Consider the following 17,743-nt stretch of genomic DNA (forward strand, 5'->3'; position numbering starts at 1 on the left):
AATTTAAAATTCTTTCCAACAATATGTGTATCGTCAAAATTTGACGGTCGTATCTCCCGAAATCAGTCACGAAAGTTTGGACGATCGACGCGGACCCCATAGGAGTACATTTTGACCCATCTAGAGGCTGCCATGTGGCAGATCCTCTAGCAAGCTGAGCCCAACCTCCATTGGAGGATTTAGATCCTATTCTCTCCTCTGGTTTTTCTATAAATAGGGACCCATTAGTCCCTAGTTCAACACACATCAAACACTTCTAAACCCTAGAGCTTCGATCATTCGACTCTATTTCTCTCTCACGGGCAGTCCCTTGGTACCCCAAAGCCCTGGAGAAAGTCTGAGTTCCTGGGGGAATCCTACACAATATGGTGAGAGCGAAACTTCAGCAAAAGATATTGGAAACCCGAAAAATTCCTAGAGTACTATTGGAACAAAAAATTTATGAGGATCGCAATAGTATATATCGGAATTCTAAAATTCCCACCCAATAAGCCCAAATCCGCCCGGTAAGCTAATTTTGGGCCCCAAAGAGGTATTTTTCTCTTTTACACCCTTTTTTATTCTTGTTGTATAGTTTTTCATGCTAATTGCGAATGTGTACATATTATTTGCAAGTTGTGCCCAAATTAGGGCATTTTACCCTAATTTGGGGTTATGCTTAGATCACCATTATCATGATATATTAGAATTATATATGCAATTTTCAAATCACTGACATATCTTTATAATGCCAATTTTTCAAAAATACCCCTACTTTCATACCACTATGATGTTAGTTTTCTTGAAAACAACCTTGGTAATGCTAAAACGTTTCTGGAACCTTTTCAAATGATTTTCGAAATGTACATGCATATATTAAATTGCCTACCATGTCCCCATCCCTCCTGCATTTCATTATACCCATGCAGAACTACATTGGACTAGATCCCTAGTGAGAGTACGTTAGTAGGATTTGTTTTGTATATACATCATTACAAAGGTCTAAAATATTTAAAAAAAAGATCGATCATCAGTCGGGCAATTGCTGGGTGTCTAGAATATTATGAACCTATAAATTTGACACCTAACCAGAGACTGGGAAGACCTTACCTTATCTATTGTTGAGTTAAAAATAACCATTCCCTTGAAAAATGGAGATACAATTATGAGTCCTAGACCGTTATCTAGGTGGTGACTCCCTTATGCTCCATTTGTTTTGGAATAAAATTTTACTTGAAATTTTTCACCTAAAAAAAATTAGATGTAAAATTTTAAGTGTTGGTAAGTGTTGCAATGTTTGTTTTGTGATGGAAACAAACATTAGAAAACTTTTCAACAAGTAAAATTTTACATTTACGAAGTAAAATTTACCGTGGAAAATTTTCCAAGTAAAATTTTGCGCCGAAACAAACATTAGCCGAAAAAGTGAGCATCTTAATCCTTCTCCCAAGTTACACTAATTCGGACGACAATGTCCAAATCAGGCAAGTCAAAGGACCAAAAAACCCAAAAGTGAGAGGACGAAGGTCTTAGGAATCACTCCCCCTCTACACCTACAAGGGGGTAACAATTCCAACTTGGACTGGGGTGATGGTGGTTTCGCAACTCCACCCCATCTTTCCTCCTATTGTCTATTGTCTCCTTCATCAGCCTTGCCAAGTAGCAATGGTGGTCGTACATGCACCTACGGCATCGGCATCCAATTCCATCCAACCTCCTATCACCCAAGTAGCTCATTTTGTTGCACCTGCTGCCATTGTGGCACTAGCCGCTACTAGCCAGGCTCCATCTACTATTGCAGCCATGGCTAGTTCAAACCCATACCAATCATTGTCCTTTCATGCATAATATGGTGAGACAAACCCTTCTGCCAGAACTGTTACGAGAATCATCATCAACATAGCAGTCAATGGTCTAGCCCCATTTGCTAGGCCCAATTGTGCTGATCCGGATCCTCTACTTCCATCAGTTGTACTTCCATCCTACTTCCATGCCCTCTGAGAGCGCCACCTGGCCTGACTCATATCCAATGGTTGACATTAGCCAAATTCGATTTTTGAAAATCACCTATGACATGTTTGAACCACCTTAAACCGGTTCAACCTCACTCACACAAAACCCAACCTACCCTTAAACCAAACTACGGTTCAAAGAATTCAAACAAAAATCCCCAAATAGGTTTTGGTCGTTCTTTTCTTCTTCTTCACAAAAACGCAGAGCAGAGCAAGCTCCATCCATCTTTTTCTTCCCAAAAAATGTTGAGTAGAGCAAGCTCCATCCATCCATCGTTCTTATCTTCTTCTTCCCAAAAACGTAGAGTAGAGCAAACTCCATCCATCGTTATTGTCTTCTTCTTCCCAAAAAACACAGAGCAGAAGAAGCTTCATCCATCCATCGTTCTTCTCTTCTTCTTCCCAAAAAATGCAGAGCAGAAGAAGAGTTGAACCTCAAAGCACCACAATCGAACATCTCGGCCGACCTCAGGAAGCTCTTCTCCTCTTCTTCTGAAAACTCAGAGCTTTTCTGTAAGTATTTTTTCTTTTTCATTTTACTCCCTCCCTGTGGATTTTAATTTTTTTTCTTGCAATCTCGATCCTGTACTAATGGCTTTCTTCCTGCAAACCCTAATGCTTGTGTTCAGTGCCCTTCTTAGGTAGGATTTCATTGAGGTGTTGCCATTGTTGTTGTTCCCTATTCTAAAACTCTTTAATATTTTTATTTGATTTCTGTTTCGTTGTTGAGATCTTCATTTAGGACCCTCTCCCTCTCACTAGTAGTTCTCTATTCATCTTGGGTAGGGCAATTTTGCTATCAACCATTGCCATTGAAACTTCTTAGAGGGCATGGAAGTAGTTGAAACTTCATCTTGGCCTTGCGTTTGTGGTCTGCTGCTACATCGGCATCTAGGATTCTGCTTGGCCAGCATTTTGTCTTTGATGTCACTGGCGGCACTTGTTTGGGTGTTCTTGAAGCTTTAATAGTGATTAAGTTGTTCAAGTTTTAGATTCATTGGAAAGCTTATTTTGTTTGAAATGTGAATTTCTTCATCATTTAATCCTATTGCCACTACCTATTTTTCATTATTGAATAGTAGAGTTTAGATATTGAAGAATTAAATTCTCTCTTGCTATAGAGATTTGTAGCGAAAAGTGGATCAATTCTATTCTAGGTGGATTCTTGGATGTCCATAGCCAGACTAGTGTGAAAATTCCTTTCCATTCCCCTGTTCCCATTCTTTTCATTACATTTCATGTTTTTAAGCTAAAATTTTCCACAACCTGATGCTGCATTCCTATTTCTTCTTTTAGAATGTCATGTGAGCTATAGAATTTTTCTAAACTCAGGTGATAGGATATAGATGCTGCATGGAAAAAAAAAAAGACAGGTTAATACAAGAAATGATTATTAAAGAGTCATTTTGGTTTTATATCTCTTTTCCATCTTTTTTTTGGGGAAAGAAAGAAATATATAAGAAGAAAAAAGAGAGGTTACAGCCTAAAGTAATGGTGACCTAAGGCGTCTTTTTGCACCAGGTCAACTAGACCTCCAGGGAGGCCATCTATACAAAAGTGGATCTCTTGAGTAATATTGACAAAAGAGGCTAGGAAGTCAGCACAGAAGTTAGTTTGGCGCACATGGAAGTGGAACTCCATGGCAGAGAAGGAATCCCGCAGGTCCCAGATCTGATGAACCAGCTCCAGAGAGTGCCACGGCAACCTCGAGAGGCTGTTGACAATCTGGATGGCCAACAAAGAGTCAGAGCGAACGTGGATGTGATCCAGCCCCAGGCTGTGGGCTTAGCGAAGGCCAGCACGAATGGCCAGCAGCTCCATGTGAAGAACGCTAAGGTTGGAGCTGCCACCTGCAACAGCGAAGAGCGGGGCACCATGATGGTTGGGCCCAATGGTCCCATAACCAGCCGAAGGGGGATGAACAGAGCCATCGCAGTTAATAGCCGTCCAGCTTGGGGGCGGAGCCAACCACCGGAAGGGGGTCTCACGAACGGGAGCAAAAGAGACAGGAATATGCCATCTCTCAAAAAAGATCCTAGAGGAGGGGGAGTCGATCACTGACTGATAGTGATCAAAGAACCGGAGCCTGGCATCGAGGAGAATAGACATCACAATCGCCGAGTGGTGTTGGGAACGGCCCTGGAACGCCCTACGATTCCTCTCGGCCTAGATGCGATAAATGGTAGCCAAAAAATAGAATTTCTTGATAGAAGTAGCCAAGTCTTTCCCATTAAACAGAGTAGCAGCCCACTCAACCTCGGCAAACCAAGGGGCTAGGGGAGACCGGAGGTACCCACAGGTAGCTAGAACTTCTACCCAAATCGATCGAGAATAGGGGCATCCAAAAAATAAGTGGTCAATGGTCTCGTCCTCATGGTGGCACAAGTAACAGGAGCTCTCAGAAGTTGTGCCCCATTGAGCCAGCTTGGAGCAGGTGGTGAGACTGTTGTGGACAGCAAGCCAAGCGACGAAAGAGAATCGCGGGTGAGAGGTTGGGACCCAGATGAGTTGGTGCCACCTAACCACCAGGCCAGAAGAGCGGAGAGAATGCCAGGCCGATTTGACCGTGAAAAGGCCATTGGGAGACGGAGTCCAAATAGCGGTGTCTTTGGGTAGCCGGTGCAGGAACGTAGTAGAATAGATCTCCGGCCATCGAGCTTGGAGGGCCGGATCAACAGGGGCGACCACAGTAAGAGGGTTCAAGGGAAGAAGAGAGCTGACCACATCGTAAGGCCTTCTACCCAAAGCCGGCACAATCAACAACCTTAGGACCTGATGGGGCCAAGGGGGAGCCACGGGTTGTGCCACAGCAGGGTGTTGGATCCATCATGAAGAAGAATGCGGGTACATTGTAAGGCAGCCTGGCGGGTGTCGAGGATAGCCTTCCAGGTGGCAGAGCATCTGGAGGGGGTAGGCAGCGACCAGATGGAGTGGCGGCGAAGCCATCGAGCCAAGACAAAGTCCACCCAACAAGAGTCCTTGGCAGAGGCAATGCTCCAAACGTGTCGCATAAGGCTGGCCTGGTTCCAGTCGCTCAAACGACGGATGCCAAGCCCACCTTCCTCCTTAGGTTGGCAGAGCTTGCGCCAAGCCACCTTGTAAGCACCCCGATCATTATGGCCAAACCAGAGAAAATGGGCCATAAGCCTCTCAAGGTGCGCAATCACCCGGGAGGGAAGCTTAAAGACGTTTATCTAGTACGAGATAATGCCATAGACAACAGATCTGATGAGCTATAAATGGCCCGCAAAGGAAAGGGCCCTACCCCTCCAGGAGGCAAGCTGCTTGTCAACCTTAGAAGTGAGCTGCTCAAAGTCATTAGGGCAAAGACTCTTCGAGGATATAGGCACCCCCAGGTATTTGATCGGGAACGACCCCATGGGAATGCCAAGAGCAGCAGAGATTTGGAGCTGCAGGGAGGTGGGGCAATTCGCAAAGTAGACAGAAGACTTGTCTTTATTGAGGCACAAACCAGACAAGTGGAGAAGTCCTCGAAGCATTGTTGGAGCAGCATGGAGTTGGCCACAATAGCTTTTCCAAAGACAAAGAGGTCATCAGCATAGCAGAGGGTGGTAATACTAGGCTTGGCACAGAGCTGATGATATTGGAAACGCCCGATGGAGGCCAAAAGGCTAAGGGAGTCAGAGAAGTGCTGCAGGACAACTGAGAATAAGGCAGGGGACAGGGGACATCCCTGACGCAGGCCATGGTTGGCCGAGAACATCCTAGATTTTTCATCTTGTTATTGTTGCTGTTATACATTGGCTATATTTTTCATTTTTAGAACATATAAATGGTAGTAAGGTTTTCATTTACTAGTATCCATCCATGAAGAGTGTTCATGTGTTCATTGCTTTTAGATAGAATTCATTTATATAGATGCCAACAAAAATTTAACTTTCGATTGGTATTCACATCGATGGGATCTTTGTTTCTCTTATTAGGCCGATCCGCAGACAATCATAAAAATAAAACTCTGTTACTTTGAAATTATAGATTTTATGGCCATTATACTAAGGTTGTGTTTGGTATGCATTATTGGAATGCATTCCATTCGATTTTGCATTCTTGGGCGATAAAAACAACTACTTTTATCATCTAGGAATGCGAAATTGACTTAGAATGCATTTCAAGAATTAGTTTTCACCTGTTTTCGCTCATGTAGGAGTTTGGACTTGACACTAACCAGGAATTTAAGGTCTCACAGTTGAAATTAAGGATGAGTTATTGTGATATCTTAGCAAAGTTACCTTCGCCCCCTCCCCTACCCAATAAAAAAAAATCAACCGTATTGGGTTTGTATGTGGTTGATTAAGTTTGACATTGATTTCAATGTTGTTGTTTATTTTGTAAACAAACAATGTCGACATCTAGTGTAAATAACAACAATGAAGGTTACTTGAGGTATTTGAACATGAAGTGCTTTTGTAATAGAAGAGTATCAGTAAGAATTTCACAATCTTCAGACAACCCGAATAGGCTATACCAATGTTGTACAGAGTATCCTAGAGGTGGCTGTAATTTCTTCTCTTGGTGTGACCCCATACAAGAACAGAGTGTAATGACTGTGCTAAGTGACAAACCATAGACAAATGTAGGTGATAGAATTCCAGACTTGCAACATATCAAGGAAGACAACCACAGGACAAAGAATACACTGAATTGGATGGAGAAGTCGGATGAAACACTACTATATAGGGTTAATATTGTAATAATCTTGTTGGTTGTGGTAATTGTATTACTTTTGAAGCGGTAAGTATCATTCATAGGGTTTTTTCTATGTTGTTCTGGGTTGTACAAAAATATATAGTTAAGAAAGATAACCTCTTGTTTCTTTCACTAGTATATTATTTCCCATATAATTTGCTAAAACTCTCCTCCTCCTTCCTAACAACATATCCATACAATACTTGCTATAATTTGAACCTATGGCACTCAGACCTTCTTATCACAAGATGAGCTGAATGAAATAATATATAATATTTTATTTTTGAACCTGTGGCACTTGGACCTTCTAAATCTACTAGTTTCTTTCATTGTAAAAATTTTCTACAGGGATTTGCTGATCAAAAAGCTGATAATAGCTAGTGTTGTCCTCTTTCATCAAAAGAAAGAGATGAAATGTCTATTAATAATGCCCTCAAATCATATGACTTATATCACTGAAAATATTATTGCTATGGGGGTTCCCTGCTGGTGATATGAGCTCTGGTTCTTTTGGATATTTTGAGGGGTTTTACTGAAACCATATGGTTTAAGTGATCAAGTTTTTTTAAGACTCACCACAAGGGAAATTACAAAATATACAATCTATGCTCAGAGAGGCTATATGATGCATCATTATTTGAGGGGAAGGTTGCATATTTTCGTTCGATGATCACAGTTGCCCCCCACTTCAACTCATATTATTTTTTTGTCAAAGTGCATACTCATGGTTGTTGTGCACTGCAAGGCTGGTATGACGAGAACTGGATTAATGATTTCTATCCTTCTTTTATACCTGGAGACTTCAAAATCCATTTTCATGACCGCCAAAGAGATTTCTACTGTCGATTGAATACAATAATGATAGAAAAGAGAAAAATATTGAACACCTCTTATCTTGATGGATTTGATAAGAGGAAACTTCCTTTCCCAGGATTCCAAGTTGCGGTTGATATGATAGACTATAATGGCACTATCTCAACAATGTCTAAACCTGAAATTGCCAACAACAAGGATGGGGGTGTTGTGGCTCCAAACCCAAGAAAATGTGTTCTCTGATTGTGAACTATACTTGTTGTCAAGTGTTTCTCTAATCTACTACTGAACAAGGTAAGCCTCCCTGTGATGTTCCTATACTTACTTGGTGATTAGACCATACTCCATACCACATAGAGATAATAGTCAAGAAGTTGTTAGAGTCATAACGTGGCATATGAACGGAAGCACCACAAGCACCAAATTTTGATGAAAATAAATTATGGTCTAAAGTATTGCAGTAATTAATACCTTCTACTGATGAGAAAGAATGGCTCACAATGAAAAAAATAAAATGGACCAACATGACTTTTGAAAACTTCCAACTTTTTAAAGACAAGCAGATAAACAGTAAACCACAATTTAGACTCCATCATTAATGCTTCACTTGCTCAATGTCTTGAAGGAGCACAATTAACCTACTTTTGTTTTAAGACCTCAAAAGAAAAAAAAAATTAAGAATTCACAACCCACAAAATCATATTATATTGTACTTCAATACAAACTCATATTATATTGTACTTCAAAACACATAAAATTCTTCATAACATTGTTCTTCATTGTCCAAGCTTAATTAAACTGTCTCCATGCTGCAACAATGAATACAAATAAAGGTTAGTTAAAAGATATTTTAAGAAAAAAAAATTAAATAAATAATTGAGAAACTTATTATCATAGTTAGATGTTGACCTGTTTCTTGTCCTGTGGATGGATCAATTCAAATTGTTGTTGTTGACCCTTGCGAAGAACCTTGTACCTGCACAATGCAACAAGAGAACATGGAATTAATACTTTCACTGACTTGTGTGCTCCTCACACTTAATGTAAAGGTGTATTTCATATAACTGCGTGCTCATTTCTCTTTAATACTGTAAATTCGATCTAACCATGAATTATTCTCAAATTGGTAATCATCTAGCATATTTTTTCAAGCATTCTCAAATTCCTATTCATTTTCATAATGGTATATACATTTATTTAAATCATTAAGAAAGGATGATCCATGTTTCATCAGATTACCAAGATGCTTTATCCCATTCTGCAATATGTGTCAGGTACACAATCTATGTCACGCCCCCATTTTTGGATAGGAATAAAGCACAGGCAAGGGGTGATTGGGATGACACGCATCATCCCCTTTCGCTACCAGGATCACTGATGCAGTGTCCCAGTCCATAGTAAACAGTCAAGGTCAAATATAATAATTACAATTTTCATGAAAATGAAGGAAAATTCCATTCAAGACAGAGTAATTACAAGTGGAAGTGATTTAGATAGCAGTTACTATATGTTTAGCTGGCTAGATGATACAAATAAAGTTTAACACTGTTTGTCGACTGACCATGACGTAACTACTCAAAAGAATATAAAGTATTACAAATAAATGTTCATAATGGACACAAAGCCCCAAAAGAATCAAAAGAGGGGACAATCCCCAACATCATCACAGCCCTTAGGCACAATCATCACAGGGGCATCCGTCACCATGTTCCTCTGACATAGCCTTGGGTTCCTCCATGTCAATACCATCATAATTAGCTAACTAGTCCTCAAGACCAACCAGATAACCACCATCTGCATCAAAATCTAAAAGAGCGTGTACACAGGAGGTTAGCTCCACTGAGCCAGTGAGGGGAAGGGGAATGCACAAACACACAATCACACATAGTCCATGATGAATGTAATGTTAATAGATTTTTCACCTAACACATAGTCTAAGTCTAGGTATATACTACTATGATAACTCGGGAGACACTGTGGGTCACTTAACTTATCGCCACAATGAAACCCTTATTATCATGGAGAGCCTACGTTGATCGAAGCCACCAAGACAACCCAGTGGCGGACCCTAATGATCAGTGGTCATCCCTGACCTAGCCTCTCTCCCCCATAGGCAACAAGGAGCCCCGATCACCCAACACCTAAACCCCTGTTGGTAAGGGTCGTAGCATAGGGAAATGAATCCTAACTGCAGTTATACTACATGCAAATCCTATCATCCCGAGAGGTATTTTGAGTGCATCAACGTCCTATTCCATCTAGTACCTGGGTACCAGCACGACACGGTGCATACAGGATAAAATGGCAATCAATAAATCTCACAAACATTTCTGAGGTTCCGACACCGGCACACCCGGCACTATAATCCGATTCAATAATGTAAAGTAAACATATCCACATCGCATCAATTCGTAACCAATATATTTTACATGCAAGAATGCAACATGTTCATAAATGATGCAAGTATCATATCAATTGTATAATTTATATTAAACAAACCCAAACATCATCCAAAATCCACTCACACGTTGTTCGATTGTTGCTTGGGATGTTTGGTAGGATTTGCCTCGGTACACGTTCTCCCGTACAAGTTATGAAATCTGGGGATGCTTGAGAATAGTGTCAGAAGAGTATAGGTGGGTCCCATAATGGGTCCCAATAGTTAACTTGAGGTTTTTATTGAGACAACATGGAGGGACGCAGGGACGGAGGCAACCAGGGGAGTCTGTTCCTGGCTCCGTCCAGGCATACTGTGAAAATAGATGGGGCGGATTCACGGACAGAACCTCTAGGTGAATCCATTCGTGCATCCGTTCGAACCCTGAGACATTCCCGAGAGGGAATGGAACTACGGACGAAACCACCAGGTAAATCTGTTCCTGGCTCCTTCCCAGCCAGTCAATCAGATTGCACAGAACGGATCTACGGGCGGAACCACGATGCAGGATTCGTTTGTGGATCCGTCGAGTCTCTATCCAAGATTTAGAAGGATTTTGACCTCCAACCTTCCATCCTTGAGACCACAAGGCTCCTAGAGTTAGGGAGGTGAGTCCCAAGTTCCGCTAGGGTCAATAGCACCCAGTCCCATCATGGCCTTAGAGGATTCGAAGGATTTGGAACCACCTCTAGGGTCTCTCCATTCCTAGGTTAAGGTCTTAAGGCTTGGAACTATAGTTCAGGATGTAAGGGTTATGGATAGCATTAGGGAAGGGGGTAGGGCTCCATGTAGGAGGTCAAAGGAAAACATTGGGTTTCCAAAAAGGAAACCCTAAGTTGGAACCGATCAGGGAAGGGTTTCCCCCATTTTGAAATGGAAAGAGAGGGAAGAAGGGGAAGGGTACTCACCATCCTTGATGAGCCAATGGATGGGTTCCACCTCCAGCCTCCTCTAATCACCTCCTTCAATGCTCTCCCAGCCTTCAACGATTTGGTTGGTAGGAGAAGTGAAAGAGCCAATGAATGGCTGAGCTATGTATTTATAGTAAATGGCCCACTTAGGGCCCGTTTGGCTTGGGGTTCATAGAGTAAAACTCATTTAAATGCCACCAAAGGCTAGTGGGCCCACCTATATTGCACATACACATTTCAAAGGGACTAAGGGTGGGGTCCACCTTGTCTAGGGGCTCAGGTGTAATGTTTGGGGCGCGGGGTGTGGGCCCCCACACAAGGAGAACACTCAAAAGCCTAAAACAGCACGGACAAAACCAGTCTTGTGAGTCCATTCGTGACTCCATCGCTGCTGTATGGGCAGAAACATAAGGAAAGTTGTTAGGTGGCTCACACTTCAAGGCCATAGAGGGGAGGGTACACTAGCATACTTTAGGGTAGTAACTCACCCCCTCGATCGTCACGATGTGTCCTTCGTGATCCGAAAGAGTTTCCCGACCACGATGCTAAGCTCATCATTGAGTGAGGTGTCTAAGTGTGGGGACATAGGAAACGCCTTCCAAAACTCTTCACCCTGGGGGCTCGTGTTAGGAGTAAGGGTCGTAGCATAGGGAAATGAATCCTAACTGAAGTTATACTACATCCAAATCCTATCGTCTTGAGGGGTATTTCGGGTGCATCAACGTCCCATTCCATCTAGTACCCGGGTACCAGCACGACGCGATGCATACAGGGAAAAATGGCAATCAATAAATCTCATAAACATTTCTGTGGTTCCGGCACCGGCACACCCGACACCATAGTCCGATTCAATAATGTAGAGTAAACATATCCACATCGCATCAATTTGTAACCAAGATATTTTACATGCAAGAATGCAGCATGTTCATAAATGATGCAAGTATCATAGCAATTGTATAATTTGTATTAAACAAACCAAAACATCACCCAAAACCCACTCACATGTTGTTCGATCGTCGCTTGGGATGTTTGGTAGGATTTACCTCGGTACACGTTCTCTCATACAGGTTATGAAATTTGGGGATGCGTGAGAATAGTGTTAGAAGAGTATAGGTGGGTCCCATGATGGGTCCCAACAGTTAACTTGAGATTTTTATCGCGACAGCACAGACGGATGCAGGGACGGAGGCAACCAGGTGAGTCCGTTCCTAGCTCCATCCAGGCATACTGTGAAAATAGATGGGGCGGATTCACGGACGGAACCTCTAGGTGAATCCGTTCGTGCATCCATCCGAATCCTGAGACATTCCCGAGAGGGAACGGAACTACGGATGGAACCACTAGGTAAATCCGTTCCTGGCTCCATCCCAGCCAGTCAATCAGACTGTACAGAATGGATCTACGGGCGGAACCACGATGCTGGATCCGTTCGTGGATCCGTCGAGTCTCTAAACAAGATTTGGAAGGATTTTTACCTCCAGCCTTCCATCCTTGAGACCACAAGGCTCCTAGGGTTAGGGAGGTGAGTCCCAAGCTTCGCTAGGGTCAATAGCACCCAGTCCCATCATGGCCTTAGAGGATTCGAAGGATTTGGAACCACCTCCAGGGTCTCTCCATTCCTAGGTTAAAGTCTTAAGGCTTGGAACTATAGTTCAGGGTGTAAGGGTTATGGATAGCATTAGGGAAGGGGGCAGGGCTCCATCTAGGAGGTCAAAGGAAAACATTGGGTTTCCAAAAAGGAAACGCTAAGTTGGAACTAGTCAGGGAAGGGGTTTCCCCCATTTTGAAATGGAAAGAGAGGGAAGAAGGGGAAGGGTACTCACCAATCTTGATGAGCCAATGGATGGGTTCCACCTCCAGCCTCCTCCAATCACCTCCTTCAATGCTCTCCCAACCTTCAATGATTTGGTTGGTAGGAGAAGTGAAAGAGCCAATGAATGGTTGAGCTATGTATTTATAGCAAATGGCCCACTTAGGGCCTGTTTGGCTTGGGGTTCATAGAGTAAAACTCATTTAAATGCCACCAAAGGCTAGTGGGCCCACCTATATTGCACATACACATTTCAAGGGGACCAAGGGTGGGGTCCACCTTGTCTGGGGGCTCAGGTGTAATGTTCAGGGCATGGGGTGTGGGCCCCCACACAAGGAGAACACTCAAAATGTCATACTCCAAACCACCCCCTAGGAGGATTAGGTAGGTGACCCGAATTACAAGACAACAATCCGCCAAATCCCATGGATCTAGAAGCAGCTAATCTATTCACAGACATACATACACCGTAATACAACATTTAAAACTTAGACTGCTGCAGAAGACTATAAATACATTAAAATATAAAAGAAGTGTAGCAATACAGGAAATGATATTATATACTATAAGGTGTTTGATCATTCCCTCTCTCACTCCCACAAATAGAACAGTAAAAACTACCATATACATCTACTAAAATAAAATAAAATATACACAGGGCGAGGTAACTCAAGTCCCAAAAAGAAGAAGAAAACTAAAAGCAGAAACGGGGATAAACTCCTGTCAAAAACAAAAAGGAGTCCCCAAGACAAAAAGCATCAACAGCAACACCCTTCACGGGTCATCTTCAGTAACCACTGAGAATACTCACATCAACGGTTTGACCTCCGTCGGGGTCCACACCAATATAGTCATAACCATCATGGCTCTCCTCTACGTAATAAGCCTCCCTGCCACAGTGACATCTACCTGCAGAATCATCTAACAGAAAACATGTATAACAGAGCGTGAGCTCCACTGAGCCCGTGAATGAAACATATCATTATGCATGCATATGCAATCACAACCATATGGATCCTACATGAGGTGCAATCCAATTGTTATTAGCCACCTAACATCACAGCTAAGGCAGGTTAGTACTACTACAATCTCCAATACATGTATCCCTGGTGCGGGTTTTTAACCCCTTCCCGCGATACACCCATTGAGTTGTCAAAGATGACCAGTCAGCTCCCGCATGCGTTCACCAAGGTCAGCCCAACCAGCCCTCTGTGATTAACCTGTGAGGCATCCATCCCTTCTTTTTTTTTTTTCTGGCTTATAGCCCATATTCACCTTTTTGGTGTAATCACATTTCTTTTCTTTTTCTTTTCTCATATATATGATCACTCCCATAGGCATCCAACATCTTAACCCTTGTTGGCAAGTGTGCATAGCACGGGTGATGAAATTCTAACCCCATGTCTATATAGCATCGTATGAGTCAGGCGGTGTCATCCGTATCCCATTCTACAGGCTACCACAACCCTCATTTCCAAGTCAGCTACGGCATCTAATCTAGCATTCACATTCAGCATACAGTGTTCAACCATAATTTCCAGTAGTCAACACAATGTTGCTTTAAGTTTTCAAGATTCATGAATTAAATAAGTAACACAGTATTATAGAGATAAAATTTAATTCATCATATTAATTATGTTACATCTACACACACAATGACATTCCACTCACCTTGGTTTAGTTCTACAGGTTCAGTTGCTGGATCAGTTCCGGCTGGTACTTGGCAGTGTTCCTCGAGCGCAGGATCAAATCCTAAGGTAATAAATTAGAAATGTGTTATTCAACTTGTCAAACTATTTTGGGTGTCTGAGTGCTGATCTAGGTTCACTGGCCTGACTCGGTGCTCAGTTTGGTATAACTTAGAATTCTTCGAGTCTTGCACTGGGCCTTCAGATCCATGTCCCGGTGCATCATCTGGAGATGTGGATCAGGGTCAAATCTGGTATTTACCAGTGTAACAGGTTGTACATGGTCCCGACAATCTCACAAGTCAGTCCTCAGGTCAGCAGTTCAACTGGACCATCACTGGCAGGGTTGCCAGGCCCTGTGGGGCCCACTTGGGTACCCAAGGTATAAATATTAATGGACAGATGTGAGGAGGGGTATTTTGATTATTTACCACCTCCTTACATTGTACATGGCCCACTGGTGTAGGTCCACAGAGTCAGGACATCAAATCAGCCCATTTCCATTCTCTGGGTGATAGGGCAATCGCCCAATGCATCGCCCAGAGCCTGTTCGAAGCGTGAACAGGCTCCTAAACTGGGATTTTTCTGCATGGGCAATGCCTAGGTCGATCCACAATGCATGTAGGGTTGTTGTGGACCCCCAGGAGAGTGGATTCCAATGGTCCACATGGACCATGGCCTAGGCCCACCATTTGGCAGCCAGGAGCTGTCCAGCCAGCTAAGAGAACAGCTGCCCAGCTGTGTCTCAGCTTAAGGCCACGTTTTGGGCTGCATGTAAGGATGATTCCACCTAAAATATGGTGGTGGGAAGTTGTTACAACATAGGGCTAGGCAAAGAGAAGCCTGTGTGCACAGATCCAAGCCCAGACTGCCTGTTCTGGGTGCAACAGGGCAGTGCAATCAGGCACATAGACTGATCTCAATCTCAGGCTTAGTTAGTAAGTTCGGGAACGGCAATTGAACGGGAACGCATACGTACAGCAATTAAATGGACTAGACGGTAATAATACTTTAAAAAAATCCGACTTCATAAAACGCATACGGTAATAATACAATACGCGTTTAATATGTGTATAATACGGCATAGACGACAATAATACTTTAAAAAAAAAGGACATATATTCATTATATAACATGCATTCACCACCTAATAAACAAAATAATATCATGATTTTATGAACTAAAACAAACACAATAATATAATATCCTATATTACATCTCTAAGATTATCATTTAACATACCAAAATATCAATAAAGTAGTCTCTAAACCATAAAATATCAATATAATAGTCTATTACATCTCATCAAACATAAAAAAAAGTAAGACATAATGTGTTCTGGAACCATGAAAACCCCATAAAATAGTCTCTAATAGGAACAAGTCCCATAAAATAGTCTCTAACAATAACAAATCCTTCATGTCATAAAGAAGGAAACCATCAATCATTGATATCTAATGGTTCTTGTGTCTCAGAAGTTGAACCATGTGTGAAAGGAGTCTGTGAGATATTGCGCAGCTGACTTAGAGTGCCACGATATGTTGAAGTTTGAATACTATCATTGTCTCGTGCATATTCTCCAATCCCAAGTTCTCTATGAAGCCAATATGCATCATCTTCCATTCTTTCATCCTCCTCATCTTCAACTTCAGCTCCATTTTCATCTTCATCCATTGGAATCTCAAGCAGTTTATCTAAATTTATTGATTCCTTGCTAAACTTTTCAATTTCCCTTGATTTGACTTTCATAAGGGAATGCATCTTTACATATACCAAATCTTCCAACATTTGAGGAGAGAGTTTATTTCTTTTCTTGGTTTGCACTGCTTCAAAAGCACTCCAATGTCTTTCACATGATGATGAACTACAAGGTTGACTTGTAATTTGAATGGCAATTTTTTGAAGCATTGGAACATAATTTCCATGCAAATTCCACCATACACCTACATTAAAAAAAAGGATCAAAGAAATAATGAAGAATAAATTCATTACCAAATTTATAAAAAATTAAAAAGAAATGAAATAAAAATGTAACATAGAATAACAAAAGATTCATCAAAATTTTACTTACGTGGATGACAATCAATCATTGCCAATGAGAGGTCATGAAGTAGCATTTCTTCTTTGTCCAAATAAACATTTATTTCTTTGCCAAATTGTTTCTTCTCATTCGGAGGAACCATGCTCTTTGTGATATAGATCATTGCCCTTTGCACATCATTCTGGTTGTATGAAATTTTTCCCTCATACATTAGACAAGGATTAAGAAAAGCAGCAGCAACTTGCACAGGATGTAATATATTTGCCTCTTTTCTACTATCAAACAATTGCAACAACCTCTCATACTTTGCTGGGTTGTTATTGCAACGGTGTATAATAGTATTTCTTGCCCTTTCCATTGCCTCATACAAAAAAGGATTTGTAGCTCCATCACCATCAACCAAGCGAAGAACTATAATAAGAGGCTCTAAAATTGAATATACATCCCTCCCATTAAGCCAAAACTCTGTAGTCTGAATTATTTCAGTGATCATCACACCCAATTCAGACCTGCAATGCCTATTTATCCTCCATTCTGCTGATATCCTCCATTCTGCTGATGCTACCATCACTCTTAAAAAATCCTCAACTTCAAGAATAGACTTGAGCATCAAAAAGTTAGATGCAAACCTTATCTTGCAAGGTTTTCTCAACTCTTTGTTTCAACCATGCTTATACATAAAATATGTGCTTTCTCAACATTTCTCCATTATTAAAGATATGGCAACCCCATAGTTGGAAGCATTATCGAGATAAGTTGAACAACTTTCTCTGGCCCAATTTCTTCAATTATGGGTTCAAGTGTGTCTCTAAGAAATAACCCCGTCTTGGATGCATCAGAACATTCAAAAGATTTGAGAAAAACAGCCCCCTTGGGTGAATATGCAATAACATTAATAAAAGCACGCTCCTTCATATTAGTCCACATATCAGACATTATTATACATCCTGAAAGAGACCATGACTCCTTAACTGTTGAAACATATTCTTCAACGTTCTTCTTGGCCCTTTGCACTAACTTAGTCCTCAATGTAGAATAACTAGGTATACTATAACTTGGATCATAACAAGCAACATAACGTATCATTTGTTGAAAAAAAGGGGTTTGAAGAATATTGAAGGCAATGTTATTCAAAATAAAATGTTGAGCCATGTCATCATCAACTCCATCTTTATCTTTCTGTTTAAACATTGCATCGACAGATGGTTGTTGGACACTTGAAAGTTGACCAGTTTGTCTTCCAATTTCTATGGGGTTCTGTGAAGAACCGACATTACATGCAGTAGAACTTTCCCCAGTCTTAGCTTTCTTACTTAGTGCACAAAGTGCCTCAGCTTGTACATCG

At 41.5% G+C, this 17,743-nt stretch overlaps 1 protein-coding gene across 1 annotated transcript; it reads right to left on the bottom strand.

Annotated features, from left to right (window-relative positions):
- Positions 1 to 15,797: 15,797 nt before the first annotated feature.
- On the bottom strand, positions 15,798 to 16,966 carry LOC122662924. The gene is made up of 2 exons (XM_043858625.1): positions 16,429 to 16,966; positions 15,798 to 16,300 (listed from the first exon to the last, which is right to left on the bottom strand). Exons 1-2 carry the CDS (start codon positions 16,964 to 16,966, stop codon positions 15,798 to 15,800), a joined length of 1,041 nt encoding a protein of 346 aa, XP_043714560.1.
- Between the last annotated feature and the right edge of the window lie 777 nt (positions 16,967 to 17,743).

This window comes from Telopea speciosissima, chromosome 5, assembly GCF_018873765.1.
Source record: "Telopea speciosissima isolate NSW1024214 ecotype Mountain lineage chromosome 5, Tspe_v1, whole genome shotgun sequence".
Taxonomy (NCBI): Eukaryota; Viridiplantae; Streptophyta; class Magnoliopsida; order Proteales; family Proteaceae; genus Telopea; species Telopea speciosissima.

What these genes read in the sequence shown, in the direction of transcription:
- LOC122662924 (XM_043858625.1), bottom strand. Translation starts at nt 16,966, where the DNA reads ATGGTAGCATCAGCAGAATGGAGGATATCAGCAGAATGGAGGATAAAT. An exon ending in AATGATTGATTGTCATCCAC is followed by an intron (nt 16,301 to 16,428) that starts GTAAGTAAAATT and finishes TTTTTAATGTAG; the next exon opens with GTGTATGGTGGAATTTGCAT.